The 18,008-nt window shown below is 35.3% G+C and overlaps 1 protein-coding gene across 1 annotated transcript in view; it reads right to left on the bottom strand.

The window, feature by feature from the left end:
- RYR2 (ryanodine receptor 2) overlaps positions 1-18,008 on the bottom strand; it is a 380,761-nt gene that overhangs the window by 202,026 nt on the left and 160,727 nt on the right. The window contains exons 8-9 of the mRNA XM_058801183.1: positions 12,072-12,171; positions 8,596-8,692 (exon numbers count right to left, since the gene is read on the bottom strand). Coding sequence (XP_058657166.1) covers positions 8,596-8,692; positions 12,072-12,171 — 197 coding nt within the window. The remainder of the gene's footprint in view (positions 1-8,595; positions 8,693-12,071; positions 12,172-18,008) is intronic.

The raw sequence follows: 18,008 nt of genomic DNA, 5'->3' as shown, positions 1-18,008 counted from the left end.
TGAACTTCAGTCAAGATCAGGCACCACCAAAAATAGCCAGCAGCATAACCTAAAGGAATATTAATAGCGAAATTGTAGGCATTCCCCATTCTTTGCTAAAAGCAATTTTTGACAACTACAGTTTTGGAATCAAGTACATACTACTTACTAGGCTTTACCTTTCAAAGTCCTGCTGTGGATAGAATACAAACAGACTGAACATTTAACACAGAGGGCAATCCAGCATTGAAAGAAATGGTTCAAAACAAAAAAAAAAGTTTCTCAGTACTGTTAAGCATACATGAAACTATATATGTGCTAAAATTCTTCTTGGAATGTATTAAAAACTATAATGGAAATAAACACTCCCAGACATTATGAAAGAATGAAGATAAATCATACAAGAGAAAAAACTGGTCCAAACACAAAATAAATACATGTCACTACAATTACAGAATCAGAAATACTGAACATTCATGACCCAGGTATAAATAGAAACTACAGCATGTGTTCCACATAGCAAGAAGTTACAGATGGATATAAATATGTACAATATTCACCCCTTGACCTTATATCCACTATTTTCTCCAAGTATTATCTCAGGCATTTGCTGCAATGATTTGTGATGCTAGGAGCTAGCAAGTATTGGCAAGTCTCTCATTTCCCTCTCACTGAAGGAAATGAAATTCAAAAGCAATCTTATTTTTAATTGAAATTTACCTTTATTATTACAGTGAAATGTAATTGCTAAAGAACCTTAAACTCAGCTATTTCTCTGTTCAGATATTCTCTTTGCACTTCAGGTATTTGTTCAAATTCTTCTTCTGCAGCTAACAGATCAAGACTGGATTTACGTGGCAACATCTCAAGAATAACAGATCAGATGTCACCCTGGTTGGTGGGTTTGGATTGGGAGTGGGAGGGTGTGGGTTGTTTGTTTGGGCAGCTTGGGTGGGGATTGTTGGTTTTTTCTAAGCTGAAACATTCTGATTACATCCTGGCTTATTTCAATATGAACTTCACAAAAATGCATTTGGAATCCTTGCACTTGCATATTGCATAATATGAAATTTCATTTTATTCAGCAGTTTTCAAGTCATTCATTATATGAAAAATCAGGTGGAAGCAAAGGTCTAAATTCATAATAATGTTTCATTCCTAAGTTGGTACCTTTTTACTTTTCAGAGGTTAAGCTCTTTCTCACAATGGAAATCCCAAAGCTGTCACCAGTTTCTCAGTTTGATTATCCTTTTGAAGCTAGTTTTGGATTATATATTGCTGTTGGGTCAGTCTAACACTAAAGATCTAAAAAACCTCCCATTTTACCCTTAAAAGAATGGCTTCTCATGGATGAAGCAGTTACTTTCACATGACTATCCATTATTTCTTTGTCTCTTCCTTCAAAGGGGAGCTATCAGTCTTAGAATGTTCATATAAGATGAGAAAATGGGAAAGAGATAGAAGAAATCCTAAATAAAAACATATGACCTGTTTACTAGAGGAAATAAAAATGATTCTAAGGTTGTCTGTTAGTTCCATATGGCAGCAAGAGAGGGAGTAAAGGCTAAAAGACAGTAACAGAACTTTAAAGACAAAAGCCAAAGAGGCAGAAGCTGAGCCTCAGCAAAAAACAAGCTACAGCAATCTGGAGGAGGGCTGAAAGAGAACTGGTGACAGGAAGGCTAGGGTTAAAGGATTCCTACAAGGAAGCAAAAGGAGAAGCCTGAAAACTAGAATAGAAGATGAAATGTCAAGACTTTGAAAGAACAGGAAAGAAGATACAGGCCACAAAAAAAAAAAAAAAAAAAAAAAAAAAAAAAAAAAAAAAAAGCACAAAGCATTAGAATGGGGTCTAAGCCATTAAGCCATAAGCCCTTGTGGTTTTAACTAGATACTGTCTTTGCTACAGAAAAGATGATAAAAAAAAAATGAATAAAAGTATACTTTGAATAAACTATTTCTTCAATGAAGGGCATGTCATTTTGCCTTTACTATAACACCATGTATGTTGAACATCATCCCAAAGCAGATGAATAAAGACCTTCTCAAAAGTTTTTATGCTAAGGAATTGGAAGTTCATTTTTAGTTCTTTTCATAAAAATAAATGTAGTAAACTGCTCTGAGATTGCTCCAACCAACTTCCTTAGTACTTGCTCAATATATCATTATTTGATGGGATGCAGCTCATTTTTTTTTTATATACTTCTGATGACAGTCCAGTGCGGAAAAGGAAGGATGGTTCAAAACATTTGAATTTTTCTGGAAGCTGATAGTAGTAGGTCATATCAGGTACTGGTACTGCTAGGTCAAATGAAACATTGCTTTTAATGACATGAAGTAATGTACAAAAATTCTCTCTCTAGATTTACTACAGATTTACATTGACAGGATGAAAAAAAATTAAGAGAGGACAAGAATCTATGAGTCAGTTTTCCTCAAATCTTGGGATACCTTGTATCTTCACAGCCATACCCACCATAATAATTTGTGACTTTTTTTTCTATTTTTTATTATGCATTTTATCCATATATTCTACATGTATAGATTAAGGATATTAACCACCTTTATTTCAAAATAAAGTATCTATAAGCAATTCAGAACCTTTGAGACTTTTCAGTAAATTTGTATTATTAACATGCATCTAGTTAATTAGTTGGTGTAATTAAGCCATTTTCTGGTCTGATCTATGACTGTAAGTTGAACTTAAAACACCACCCTTTTCCTGACTATGTCGTTCACCTATTTAATTCGCCTTTATCCAAACCAGAGCTGGGAGTGGACACGGCATTTCCCTCCCAGGGTCCCGGTCGGGTGTGCAGCACCACGGACAGCGCCACGGCCCTGGCGGGACCGGGTCCGGCTCCCCCAGCTCACTCTCAGCGCTCTGGTCCAGCTCTCCGAGAGGGGATGCAGGGGCAAAGAGACAGTAAACATCAAAAAGAAAGCTCCATATCTGAATCTTTCATCTTAAATTTCAATAATGAATTCATTACACAGGTTTAAAATAGACTACCACGTGTCAACCCCCCCAGAGAACCCTTATTGAATTTATATTCTTATTAAAGTATTGTTCAGCAGAGAGAGGGCAATCATTTCACTGAAACTCACTGACTACAAATGGGAATTAAATGAGGTTAAAAGAAATTAGATTAAATGACAGTGTTTTGATACTGCTGAAGTAATTTTGGTTGAAGAAACTGCAAATCCTAAATTCCACACAAAGAAAATAATTTAATCTCAGTTGCTTGGAATGAACCAGGGCAGTATAAAGAACAATAGTGTACCTGGATCACACACAAATTAATAAATCCAAATAAGATGTCGAAGTTCAAGTGAAAGAAATTTTTCCACTCCTCTCAATGACAGAAAAGCCTGGTTTTAGTTTGAAAAACTGTTCACTAAAGATCTCTATGTATGTTTTCAAAATGATTTTTAAAAGCACAGCCATCATTATTCAAGGCTCAAGGGTTGTTTGGGGTGCAGGGGAAAGGTTATGCTGATTGAAAACTTTCTGAGTTTACATTTCAGTCATAAAACATGCTCCACACATGCAGGATTCCAAATTTTCTGAGGTACAACAGACCTCATTAGTGCATAATGCTGTAAGAAAAGGTGTCAGAGAATGGCGTGGAAAATAACCAAGGAATTAGCTAAGTCATACTGATTTTGACCATCACTTTAAAAGCCTGTCCACCCCTGACACTAACACTAAGTGTTCAACATAATTTACAAAAGCCTTAACATAATATGTTTCACCCACAGAAAGTCTCAAAGGCAGGAATGGTAAAACTGCTTCTGAAATTGGGCTACATTTATCCATTCTCTCATGAAGGCCTATTCTGAATGGATGGTTTGAGAAACTGGAGTCTGCTCCAGCCCAAATGATACTTTGAAAAGCCAGGAGCACTTTTCTCTCTGTCACAGGTAATTTCTTTCCATAATGAAATATTTCTGAAGGGTCCAAACTGCACTGCAGTCATCACTTTAAAGCACATATTGCAAATCAAAATGCAAATTATTGCAGTGGAAACATTCAATTCCTTTCTAGACTGGGACCTATGACTATCAGAGCCCTACTTCTGTGGAGTATTTAAGTTCTAAAAGAATATGAAAGATGGTGCCCCACAACCCAAACAAAAAATAAAAACCCACCACATAATTTTGATTACATAGTTCTACTTCTACCTGCCCTTAACTTTTTTGGGGATATCTATGAAAAAAAAAAAAAAACCACAGAAAACCAACCAACCAATCAATCAACCACCAAAAGAAACAAACAAAGAACAAAAAACCCCCAACCCAACTACAAAACATATCACCCCAACACAAGAAAGCAATCCAAAACTTTACAGTCATGTCTGTATTTATAACCAGCTTACATTTCTACAGGAAACTAAAAATAACATACATAATACAACCATGTCAACAATGTAAAACAATTCCAATTAATTGAACTGCAAAAAGAAAGGGGGGAAGGGGGGGAAACCTGACAACTGATTAAATTATGATGAACTTATTATGAATATTTTTAATTTTTTTTTCAGAGATTGAATGAATAGAAAGAAACTTCACAGAAACACTTTAATATATACATGCTCTAAAGATCAATTCTCATCATAATTAAAATAATGTATTCATTCCTTTGATATTATAAATTCAAAATGAAGACTCAGTATTATAATTACCAAATAACAGGTTTAAAAAAGAAAAAAAAAACCAGTCACAATTTCAACAGGAAAAGATGTCAAAAGAAAGTAAAGACCATTTCAAAGTACCTGTAATACAAAAAGTGGTTTAAATATGCTGGATAATCATATATAACTGTCCAACCAAAAAAAAAAGTATTAAAAATTATTAACAAATTTCTCCTATATGAAACTGGAGGGAAAAGGTGGAAAAAGAAGACTATGCAACCCTTTCTTTAAATTTAAAAACCATACATAAATCAAGGAAATCATGGTGGGTTTGCCTCATTCCTATTGACAAACTGCTTATATCAGCTCCTATGCGGAGATCTACATCACAAGCCACGCAGACAGAGACTAAAGAAAAAGGAGTCAAAATAGATATGGATTCCCAGCTACTTTGCTGCTGCAGAAGTTTCCCCTGGCTTTGAAGATAGATGGAAATCAAAGTAACCACCATAAGAACACCAAACTGATGATACTAGACCTTGTCTGTCTATAACCATATGTATTTTTCAATCTACCTGGAAATGCTTCTGAAATTTCACTTAAAGAGATACTCTGCAAAATTTGGTCTAGCTTGCTAGACATAACTAAGACATTTTGAAGAATTAAAACACATTTTAAGGATTCTATGCATAAGGCTTAAACCAGCTGCCTTAAAACAGCAACATACCTAACCAGAATAAGCAGCAAATTGTATTTAATTCAGGGAAAATGCATGTACATGATCTTTTGTCTGTTCCTTTTTTTCTTCTTTGGCTGCATCAGTGAGTGAAGACCATCAGGTGTGTTTCACCCTGCCTGTGACATTTTAAAAACAATACCACTGTATTCCTCTACTGTAATATCAAGTAAACCATCATATTATGACAAACTTCTCCATTTGTACTGCTTCCAATTAGAATGTTTTTTTGATTACAGAGCAAACTTAATCTGGCAACTTCACAGAGCTTCTACTTGAACCTGCTTCCTAAGGAAAAGTTAAGTTTCTGACTCAACAGTGAAGTCCCTCTTCCACAAGACAATGAGTCCACCCCACCTTCTGGGCATCACAGTATCACAATCTAAGGCCCACAAGGAGGGACACACAAGCTCAACAATTAAGCAAGGAAACACAGCACAGACTCAGAAAAAAAACTGAGATGCAGAAAATTATTTTATAAGCTTTTTATGTGACTCCTGCCACTATAGTAGGCCTCTTCCAGTGTAGATTTGGATGACCTTGTGTCAGAGGAAGCTTTGTTAGGTACTGTAATCACAAAGACATTATCTGCACTGTCACTGCTTCATAGGTCTCCACTGTGCTAAGTAAGAGTATCAACTCTCATATGTACAAGAACATAAACATCTTCAAAATGTGTACTTTAATTTGCACTCCTGGTACTCTTTGAAGCACTTTTACACTTAAAACTTTTGCAATTGTATCAATGTTCTAAGAATAGAGTAAAACTGTAGTTATTTTTTGACACTGCCTAGGAGGATAATTCATGTCTAAACTATTTATTTATTCTGTGAAATAGATACCAGGTGACATTATAGAATAAAACCGTTATTTTAGGATTGTCTGATCTTTTATCTGTTTGAAAAAGTATAAAGAGGAAGCCTCTGCAGAAAAATAAAAATGAGATAAAGGAATTAGTGAGTCATAAAGGGATGGTACTTCCAGTGCTCCTTTATGCTGCCATTCTGCAGAGCAGACCTGCTCTTCAGGTGTATGCTGGAGCAAAACAAACCAAACAAAATCACAATCTGTCTTCAATCAGACTGCTTCAAGAGGCAATGACAGGATAATATGGAATTATTGTACTTCAAACATATCACACATCACTGTATGCCTCATGTGCAAATGTTACAGAACTGAAGCTCAAATTTAAGAAAAATAATTTGTCTTAAAATTTCCTACCTGCCAAAATTAGACATATATTTACACATAATTCTGCCAGGTGTTGAATCACAACCATCAAAATGATGCATGCATACATAATGAAAACAGAAAGGAGCCACAATTTCTTTTGAAGAGGCAACAGTATTAATTAGAGATAGAACTACAGATATTTTAAGCAATAGCTAAAATTACTAATAATTCAAGAGGAGAAAACATGGGTCACAGAGTGATTGTAACTAACTCCATACAATTAAAAGTAAACATAGATTATACTCTAGGTTTATTAGTAAAAAATACTTTTAAATACTTCAGAAAAATAGAAAAATTGCAGAAATGAGACTATGGAAAACAAACAAACTTATTTTTTATTTTGCTTGTTTATCCAGGAAAGTTCCTGAAAAGCAGTGCATTTCAGAAGATCAAATCTGTTTTTAAGAAGGACATGGAAGCAATGTTTCTCAGGATTGCTTTGAGGAAAAATAAAGACAAAGAAATATATCCTATTTGTCGCCCACTAGCTCTGCTTCTTTTGGGGTTTTAGACAGATATGGGAAAAGCATAAAGAAATACAGAACACTGCAGACACCACAGAAAGAAATACAATTTTCTAATTTGTTTACAGGCACTGCTCTGCAGATTAAGAAATTAACCCTATTCTTCCCATGTTATAGGACAGAAAAATGTATCATGTGAATGCACAAGTAGAACAAATAAACTTTTCTTAATTTGCAACTTCACACTCCATTATTGTGTTTTACATATGATGTTAGACTTGCTGAAAAGAGACAGATTTTTAGTGCGTTCTTAAGCACTGAAGTTCATTACTGAAGTGTTTGATCACCCCATAAATCTGAAGCTACACTGCAACTACATTTCTTAAAGGAATTTTGCAGGATTTAGTCTGATGTAAGAGCAAACACTATAGCATCCTATTTACTTATCACCTTAAGTTTTTCTCAGTTTCAGGCTAAGGATAATAATAGCAGTGATCAAGGGGTAATGACTATCACATGGTAACTAAAATTAAAACCTGAACAGATCACATTTTAAGTACCAGCATTACAAACGATCTTATGCATTCAAAAACTATTCCCTTGTCTGAAGTAAGAAATATCCATGAAGTGTTGGTCACCAGCTGTATAAGAAAACGCTGAGAAAACTTCTTTTCTCATTAACATTTAAAAATTCATAGGAGAATTTTGTGATGAGAGCTTCCAGAGTCTTGTCCTTATCTTTAAAAATGAGAATAAATAAAATAAAAAACACATTTCTATTTGCAAACCAAGAAAACTCATTTTGATGAGTAAGTTAATGAATAGCACTTCCTTTGTAATGGAAATGAATCTAACTAATATGCTGCATTAAGTAAACTATTCTAAAATACCATTTAGTAACATTTAGCAACATTTAGCCTGAAGGTACAAATAAATTATACGACACTGCCCTACTGGAAAGAAGCTTAGGGCATATGTTATTAGAGCAAATAAAGAGGACTAGTGCAATCACTCCACTGAGACATGCCACTCACTGTGTCAGTCTTCTCACTATTTAGCTTTTTTAGTTAACATAGATAGACACAGACCAGGTTGTCATCACTACTTCCACTCCAGGATTCCTTGAGTCAAGAAAATAACCATAAATTAAGTTCCAGACTGCCATGACAGGTAGAGCTGAGATTAATCCCAGATGAGTTGCTCTGAAAGATTGGGCAGTATTCTTACATACCCTGTCCTGGGGAATTTTTTGTAATTACAGAAAAACAGTAATGAAAAACCCAACATATTTTATTCACAGTGCTTTTAAATCAAGAAAAAGGACAATAAATTATCAAAAAATCACTATTCCTTTTACAACTGGTAAGTGAAGTCAGACTTGAACAATACAGAAAAAAAAATACAAAAGGCTCATATACAAAGTTTATCTCAACAATTTATCTTATGAGTAATAAATATCATCACAACATCTCTCAAGCATCTGTACTATGACTGACACTTAATTCAGCAAGATTCATTACTATGATTCTGTTATAAGCTGGAAACCTACCTTCTTTGTTCTTCTCCATGTTCACCCGAAGGCACTGTCAAACATTCATCCATATGACCATGCAATAACCTCAGAACATCCCCTCCTATCAGGTATCCTTGAATAAAGGGAGAAAATCGAGTTCATTTCTCTAAACACAGCAACATGTACAACTATAGTTCAATCTGTAGTAAGTATTATCAGGTTAATTTCAGTTTTTTCTGTTTGAAATTTTATATTACTTAAAAAAAAAAGAGTCAAAAGGGGAAGATATCTCATAGTCTGTGGAGGCAGTTGAACATTGCCAAGTGAGAAAAGCTCCAAGTCAGTAGCTTTGGAAGGATGCATCAGGATAAAGAGAAGCCACAAGCAGGGGATCCTACAAAGTTACCACAACTCAGAAAAAGACTGAGCCAACCAAAACAAGGAACCAAGTACTCCTCTCCCAGACTGCAACAGAAAAAGTGGGAAACTCTTGCATCTTACCCACTCACTTTTCATTTTATTTAAGGTAAGAATTCTAGTTAAAATACAAAAACGGAGACTTATTTAGTTAGTTTATTATTTTTAAAGCACTTTTTTGGAGCATTGGAAGTTCTCTGTGAGAAAAATTTCTGGAAAGATCCACTCCAAACTCTACTTTAAAGAAAGTTCAAAACCAACATTCATGATTTATTTGGACGCCAAAGGTAAACTCCTGTATTGCAAATAGTTCCACTGCATGTGCAGGTTCACAGTCAAGCACTCTGCTTTACAGTCTACAGGTGTGTGTGCTCACAAAGTAAGGCACAGACCATACACACAGCATCATCACAGTATTTGACTTAGCAGCCAGAAGCTGAAAACAAGGCCATAATTTGAATCAGCAAAGATGTTGACAAAATAGATCTTTTTTTCATCAGTCTTTTTGCATTAGAGATGTGACATAAAAAGAAATATAATTTTATATTAACCTACAATTATTGTATTATAATCAGCAACTGAAGAATCCTAAAACTTAGTAGATTTTAAGCAGAATTCCATGGTATTTTTAGTCTGACAAGCTAAATGTAAAAATGCCTTTGTTTCCTTCTCTTCTTGCTAAAAACAATATCAAATTCTACATTTCAGGGGGATGCCATAACCTAAATTCTTAGTGTTACAGCAACAAGATTTTTATAAAGTTATACCTGGAATTATATTTTGAAGCAATGTCTACACTAATAAGTAATGCTGTGAAGTAAGACAGGTCTTTACAGGGAAATGGTGTTGAAGACCCTTCAGTCACACTGAACACCTCTCAAGAATTTATTCTGAAACTACATTACATCTTTTACCTGAGTATATCAGGTAATATTTGAGGATATAATTTTTAAACCTTTGAGATCAGTATAAAATTGGAATTTATGTGGCAAATTTTAGCATTGATTTTTTAAATTAATGATTTTGACACAGCAGGGTATTCTCAGGGAACTGTTGTTACATACATTGCTTTTTACATGGATCTGTGTCAATATAATTCTATAATTTAGGTTTTGTCTTTAAAGTGACCCCCATCTACTTCATCATACAGAATTAGCAGAATGACTTGATTTAACTCTAAAGCTCTGTTTTGATTGAAAAAATAAATTGACTTCTGCATAAGCCAATTTTACAGAAATGCATGTAAAAACAAATTATTTTCTTTGAACTACCTCAAATATCCTAGTTCATCTTACAGACTAATTATCCATTATTTTCACTTCAAAATAATTTCATTTAACTGAATAGTTTAATTTATTAATCTATTTTAATGGGAATTTTTGATTAAGAGAGGATATTGCAGAGCAGTTATTCCTATACACTCATATTTTAGTTATGAATATGACAAAGCATTTTACAGATACTAACAAAAATAGGTTTATTTCCTTTTTCTTTCTTTTTAAGGTAATTTTCTCTGGCTTTGATACTGTTTTACAGAGGACATAGAGATAAGACCTTAGTGTGAGATTCACTCTCCCTTCACCACAAGACTATTTGGATTACAGAAACAGTTGCCACTTTTTCAAGAATAAGGCCTTAGCTCTCATCCTTTCTGACACTGGCCAGCTGAACTTCTCTAGAAAACATGCTTAGCTTAAAGACAATGTCTGTATCTAAGCAAAGTGAAAATGGAAAAAATAGCAACAAAGAGCAGGCACATACACAGATAAATACACAGCTACAAAAATCGTATTACATCATTTTCACATTATTTCCTGGGTGTATGAGCACACAATATGCCACTGTGGCATTGTGGATTTCTGCTCCTCTAAGAGACAGGCAGGTCTCAGTAGTGAGGTTCACCAGGCAGAGATGTGGCAGAGCAGAAATCTGGGTCTCAGCACATGAACCTTGCTGGGATTATTAGCAAGAATGACACACCAGTGCTGCCAGCAGTGGGAGGACAAGGAGAATGGAATTATCAGGAAGGAGCAAAAGGAAAAGGTCTTCTCTCCTCATTAACAGAAAGGTTTTCTCCATAAAGTTTAGGATACTGCCAAGCAATGCACTATTATTTTTTAATAATGGTTTGTGCTATAAACCATGTCAGAAAATCTGTATGTGCAGAGTAATTCTCATATGCAAAAACCAAATGGCTATATAAGAAAGAGATGATGGTAATGGTCTCCCTAATATCTTAATTAGCAAAGTTGCAAGAACATTCCATGACTGAGTTTTAAAATATGCCAGATAAAAAGAATTGATGTGAAATTTCAGAGTATTGCCTCTTTAAAAAAAGTATACAAAAATCACACAAAACAAATGACCTGCAGCTTGAACCTTCTTTAGATTCTTTTACAACACCCACTCAAAACAGTTGGTCTGCAGGAAAGCAGAAATCATTAAGCTTTACATTGTGACAGACTTTTCAGAAAAACGTTGTTCTCTGTGGAACCAGTATGGCATAAATTCAGGGATCCTTGTCCTTTCAATGTAAGAAATTACATTAAAACTCCTTCCTAATTCCTAAATAAAATAAATAGTTCTGGAAAGCTGTTCTCTTTCTGTCTTTACCCTCCTCTTGTTTTTCTTCCAACCATATGTTACCCATAAAACTATTTCCTATATTCAGTCTTAGGATTTCACATCCTGCTTCCAAGCCTCTTGCCCATTTTTTACTCAGTCTCAGAAACATGACATGTAGCCATGTAGCCATGACAGCATACATCAGAATAATTTGAGATAATATATTAAACCAGGACCAAAAGCCATTTCAAAAAACATATTATGAATGTTATCATATCTTTAGCAAAACAAGATTTGAATGAACTGTTTAGAATTCAGCAAAAATACATAGAAAACTATCAGTGTTACTTTCAGTCAAACCTTCCCTCTGTTTTCAGAGCAATATTCAGGGAATATTTATTTATTTATTTAATTATTGTATTCAATGTTTACATAGGACAAAACCACTCCCACACTTGGCATAATAATTTGATTTTTTAACTATTTCATTTATTATCAGTCTTACAATAATAAAGTTGAGTCAATCTTACCTTGGGCAACTTCACTTCCTGAACTGATTGGTGCTACACTCCAGAGCGTCTGCTGGAAGGCTGCATCAACATGTAAGCTACCATTGCCATAAGAGAGATGCTAGAACCAGGAAAGAGGGAGGCTTTTATTTGAGGTTAGTTGAAAATCTCATTACAGTATACAAAAATAATACCAAACATTCTCTTGCTTCTTTCAAACATTAATTGTTCTCATTGACTGTACAAGTAAATACAAAGTTCGACCTGGGTACTCCTCAAGGGACATTAGAAGTAAAGCTAGAATAGTAAAGCATATTTGCCTCAAAAAACTACAGGAAAAGTACAGAACAGTCAGCTGCTGGGCATTGTAGACTTAGTGAACACTCTGAAGAACTAATTGTTAAATGCTGTGGAGTTTTTACTCTAGTGTTTTTCCTTCTACATACAATGGGAATTTCCATGAGGTTTGAATATTGGGATATCACCCTAATCTGCATTTCAAGTGTAACTCACCACATGAATTTTTCTTGCAGGCCACTGGCTTCTTAAAACTCCCATTAGGTCAAAGAAATTACATAAACAAACGACTGATTTTGTAAGTCACTTAAGACAGTTCACAAAATATATTCTTGAACAAAGTTCTCAAGATGCGAGCAAAACTGAAACAAGTAAGGCTTGTAAGGCTCACCTCCTACCTATGCATTCAGTGGATGCTCTTTGGCTGTGTTACTCCCTACATTCTGCCAACATGGCAGATCTTTGCCATAAGAGCAACAGCTGCTGTCTTTTCTCAGAAATTCTCTGTGTGTGAATTCCTCTTAGTTCAGTGACATGGTCTCAAAAATTCTTATCTCAAAGCATCTTGTCTGCACCCATGTTTGTCCCTCCCACACCATCAGCCACTTCTATTGTCAGTGCCAAACAACATTGGCTTATAGAAGATTATGGAACCAAGCATTCTGTGAATAAGCAGCTGGTTTGAAGCATATTGTTTCTCTTACCAGGTATTAATTTTTCAAGTGCAGTAACATTTAGATGCTTTTATCAGAATTTTATTTTATACTACTGGAAAGTAACTCTGTTTATAGAGTAATATTGGTCTCTGTTTCCAAATGTTGGGACCAACATTAACAAATTCTGGGTAAACTAATGACACAAAAGACAAAAATGTCAGTGGAAGTCAGAAGAGGGTAGATTCTCATGACATGTGCAAAGTTCTGTCTTCCTGACTGCGCACCTTCTGGCTGTAAAGAGAAGTACAGGAAATAGCACATCAGCTCATTTAGAAGGGTCCCATAACAGTTAATGACCTACAAAGTAAGACTCCTCACAAAAGCCATGCTTACACTGCACCAGTGCCACTCAGCACATCATGGAGAAAATTAATGAACAAACATGTTCTTTGCCTTTTATTCTTCACTTACTGCAGTTATGTAACTTAGTGAATGGCAGGCCATGATGGGAGATTAGGATCTGCAGCACAGCTCCTGTTCTATTTTTGCTCTGTGCGTCTTCATTTGGTTAGGATTCTTCTAAGATCACCACATAGATCCAGTTAGCGGCAACAAGCAATTCAACAAAAGCGGGAATGTTAATTTAACTTCATTCAGGATAGACAAAAGAGAAGGAGAACTCCTCTGTCATCTAGACCATCCACAGAGCACTTCTTCTAACTGTGTCCTCTGTACATGCAAATTAACTTATTTTCATACACAGTAGTATCAATTGAATGAGTGGTAAATTTTTATAGAGAGGGCACCGAACAAAAAATACATTGCTGACATCTCTCTTCAGAGTATTAGTACTTTTTATCCATTTATTGGATTCCAGTTCCAACTCTAATCCAGATGTCTCAAAAGGTGAGTCACCAGTGAATTATAACTTTAAAAAAATATAGTTCAAATGATACAACATATGACTTCCAAAGCAGAGTATATTCTGCAATTCCCTTCTTATCCTCACTTCCCTAGATTCCTTGCAGCATCCTTGTAAATTTACAATTGACAGCAGGGTTCCTACCATTTACAATTCCACAAACTATGGTGTTCACTCCCTGGAACCATTCATTGAAAACATCAAAAGGAAGCTTTTGCCATGTAGAGAAAATACATTGTTAAGGGATGTCCAAAAATTCAGTTACGTCAAATCCATTGAAAAAAATCCGGAAAGATTAGAGAGGCCAGTATTTATCCTGGCATTGCCTAAGCTTTTACTGCTATACTCTAACTATCTCAATGTTGTTTTAAAGCAATCTGCTCTCTGTCATTAACTTAGTGGAGTTTACCTGGTTGGTTTCATACTTTCAGCACAATAAAGCTATCAAAATGAAACAAGTAACATGATGTCCAGGATGTGGACGTAACACTCAGATTGGTGCTGAACAGCCTCCACACGTGCTACATAGATATTTTGTAACTCGTATATCAGTGCATCTGGCAGAAGTAGAAGGTTGTCATAATTGATGAGGACCACATGCATAGCATGTCTTTGGGTATGCAGCAACATTTGAAAAGCAGAAATATGTTTGGTTTAGGAATCCTGCTGTCCAGTCTAATCTTCATATGGGTCTTCCCCACTACAGGCAGGTTGTCTCAACCAAATAATATATTTTCTGCACTGGTCCAAATTCAAGCAAAGAGGTAGATGTGTCTTCCCTGCTGATAGACTGATCTCCTAAACCAGCATTTAACCCGCAATAGGGTTTTCATCACTTTTCAGATTTAAATCATGGTATTTTATGAATATGGATTAACACTACAGGCCACAGGCAGTTTAATTCAAGGATAAACTCCAAGACTCATCTCTCAGAATACTGTAAGTTTCCCAACTGATTTTAATGACATATTGTAAACTCTATACTGATCTGCAGCAATGTAACATAATCATAACTCTGTCCCTAGGTCTTCAAAAAGAACACAGTGTTTTTAAGCTCACTGAAGAGCTTGGGAATCAGATGGTGATTTCCACAAGAACCCTCTAGCAATGATTGCTGCAGCATAGCTGCATTTACAAGAGCTCTGATTAACTAGAGCTTTTAAATTTCAGTCTGCATGAAAGTTTCTCTTCTGCAAAACATGCACGTCTGAAAAGAAAAAGATATAAAGAATGGAAAACTTTTGCTTCAAGCTTCCTCTTGGCTAAGGTGTACCAATATTGACAGTTCATCTAGCAATAATTATCTGCAGTTTAATAACTCTGCCTTCAATCTCAGGCCATTTGAAATAGCAAGAATATCTAAAAAACCCCAAAACATTATTTACTGGTAGATTTTGAAAACTATGTATAAAGCATTGCATTTCTCAGAATGCTTAAGTACTGCACAACCACAGCATCAACCATATTCCTTCAGATTTCTTAGTACCAGCTGGTGCAGAGATAGACGGAAGCTATTTCCTTTCCTCTACACAGACATTGACAGCCCTTGATTCCTGACTTAAAATTACTACACTGATCCTAACAGAAAAGCAGTTTCAAACTATTTAGGCACCTATCCTCAATTGACCCAAGAACCTCTGAGATGTTTCAAGTCTTGGACAGACACCATTCCCACAATAGGTGCACAAGAATGTACTCATATCTGTAACTAAAGAAAAACAAAAAAGTAACAAAACAAAACAAACTTATACTCCTTTACATTTTTTAATTTTTTTCTTTTTTTAATTAGGAAGGGAAAAAAATTTGCATGAAAACCCTGATGAATTAGCAAACTTCAGTAAAAATTCAGAGTTTTAACTAAATATAATCTCTAGAAACAAAAACACTTTTTAACTTCCTACTTAAGACATGTCATTTCTATTAAAATTTACTACCTGCATCATTTAAAAATTATTCTGAAACAGAGAATTATATAGACATAGTCAAAACAAATACAAGTATTTATTCACAAGAAAGAAAGATATTGGACTGAACTAAAAGTAATACGTGCATCTGTGTGAAATTTTTATAGAATTAGGGGTTGGTGCTTATGTTTTATATTGGCAATATCTTTATATTCATTGACACATCTATGAACGCTTTGAAAAAGTTTGAATAAAAATGGGTAAACTTACAATGCTGAACAAAAAATTAGTATCTAAATTTTGATTCAAAGTAGGCAAAGTTCAAGAAATTTCCAAAGGGTTTAAAGTACTAAAACAATCCTGGTTTCTTTACTTTTCTCCACAGTGCTTAAACACCTGGCCCGCAAACCCAAAAGTAGAGGGAATTTTTTCATTGATAAAGACAGAAAATTACAGCAATGCCCTAAACTATTCCAACTCCTTCACCCATCATAAATTTACCATCAGTAAAGGGAGAGTAGAAGCTAAAACCCACAGATACTTGGAAAATTACCATTACAATGAAAACCATCTACTCTGCTACCTCATAGTTGAGCATTGGTAAGTGCAGATGCATGGCAGGAAAAGCATAAGGTATCCATGGAGGGTGGAAGGAGGTAGTTTGCATTCCCCCTATTCATAATAGCTTTCCTTCTGCACTGGATCATGAAAAGCCTGAAGCACATCAGCTACTGTGCTTCCAAACAACAATCATTTTGCATGATTAGTCACAAGAGCTTTCATTAACAAAGCATTAATTTTACAGAAGCAAACATTAAACGTTAGGAAATGTCAAAGTACCCTATGGAAAAAGAATGGCTTCTAGTCAACAGACCCCTTTACAGTCTCCAATGGCATGATATATGATATTTTTTGCACATGTGTTGCCTCATTGTATATACAGGATAATGGAGCTCACTTTGTCAACAGCTGCTCAGTGCTTTGTTTTCCCCTCAATCTTCAATTTGCAGCCTCATGCTTTATTCAATATAGTCAATTCTAAAAAGCTTTGAAAAGAGAATTATTAATTTCCACATAGGCTTCTCTCTTGCACCAATTACAGCATTTCTCAAAACACAACAAATATTAATGATTTCATTTTCTCAAAACCCCAAAAAAGTAGTATTGTAGCCCATTTTCCATTGGGGAAGGGAGGTACAGATAAACTAAGAAATTTTCATTAATATAGGATGCCAAGGTTGAGGTGACTGCACTGTATGTAGTTTATTGGTCAAGCCACATCTAACACTCACCTCAGCTGCAGGAATCAATACTGAGCAACTCTGAGGTTTAAACCTCTAATAGAAAGAGGAGACGCAAGAGACACAACTCCAGTATGGAATATTCCCAGTAAGGGATGAGTAGTGACCACTTGAAAGTAAGCCTAGTATACAAGATCATCTACTCAGCAAATTCCACAGCAGAGCCTGGTACAGAATCTAATTCTTCGGGAGAATAATTGTACCAATACTCCAAATGCAATTCCCAGCTTGAAATTTCATTTTCAAAGTTGCTTCATACCACAGCTCTCCTGCTACACAATCCTGACACATCCATTGAACTTTTATCATCACTAAAATAGCATTCCATAAAAAGCCAGCGTGACTGCATACTTAGGATATGTCCTAAAAATATACCAGTACCAAAACTTCTGCATTTTTGAATGCCTGTGACTTTTTTAAATTTAAGAAAATTATTTTTGTGTTATCATTTATATGTAGTTTTCCTAAACTGAAGAAAAAGGTCAAAACAAATTCCACTATCCCACTTGTCTACCTGGGGTTCACATGGGTAACTTGAAAACCCTTTTTCAGACATTTTGTTCTTATACTACTATAAAAATAATGACAGGAATTGTCTGCATACGCCATGTAAGAGCTGTGCCTTAATACAATGGGTTTCCTGGACAGTTGCTGGTGGTAGCTATCATCTAGCATAATTGGTCCAGGCCTCTACCACTCTCTTTTCCTTTACAAATCTTTACCCCAGTCTCACTAGAAATTCGGGTGAGGATGGTGAAGCACAGGCACAGGTTGTCCATAGAGGCTAGGGTGCCCCATCCCTGGAAATGTTCAAGGCCAGGTTGAATGGGGCTGTAAGCAACCTGCTCTAGTGGAAGGTGAACCTGCCCACAGGACGG

The sequence above is a fragment of the Ammospiza caudacuta genome, chromosome 3, assembly GCF_027887145.1.
Source record: "Ammospiza caudacuta isolate bAmmCau1 chromosome 3, bAmmCau1.pri, whole genome shotgun sequence".
NCBI classification, from domain to species: Eukaryota; Metazoa; Chordata; class Aves; order Passeriformes; family Passerellidae; genus Ammospiza; species Ammospiza caudacuta.
Note: the sequence above shows the minus strand (reverse complement) of the source record. Positions and strands in the feature narration are given on the sequence as shown.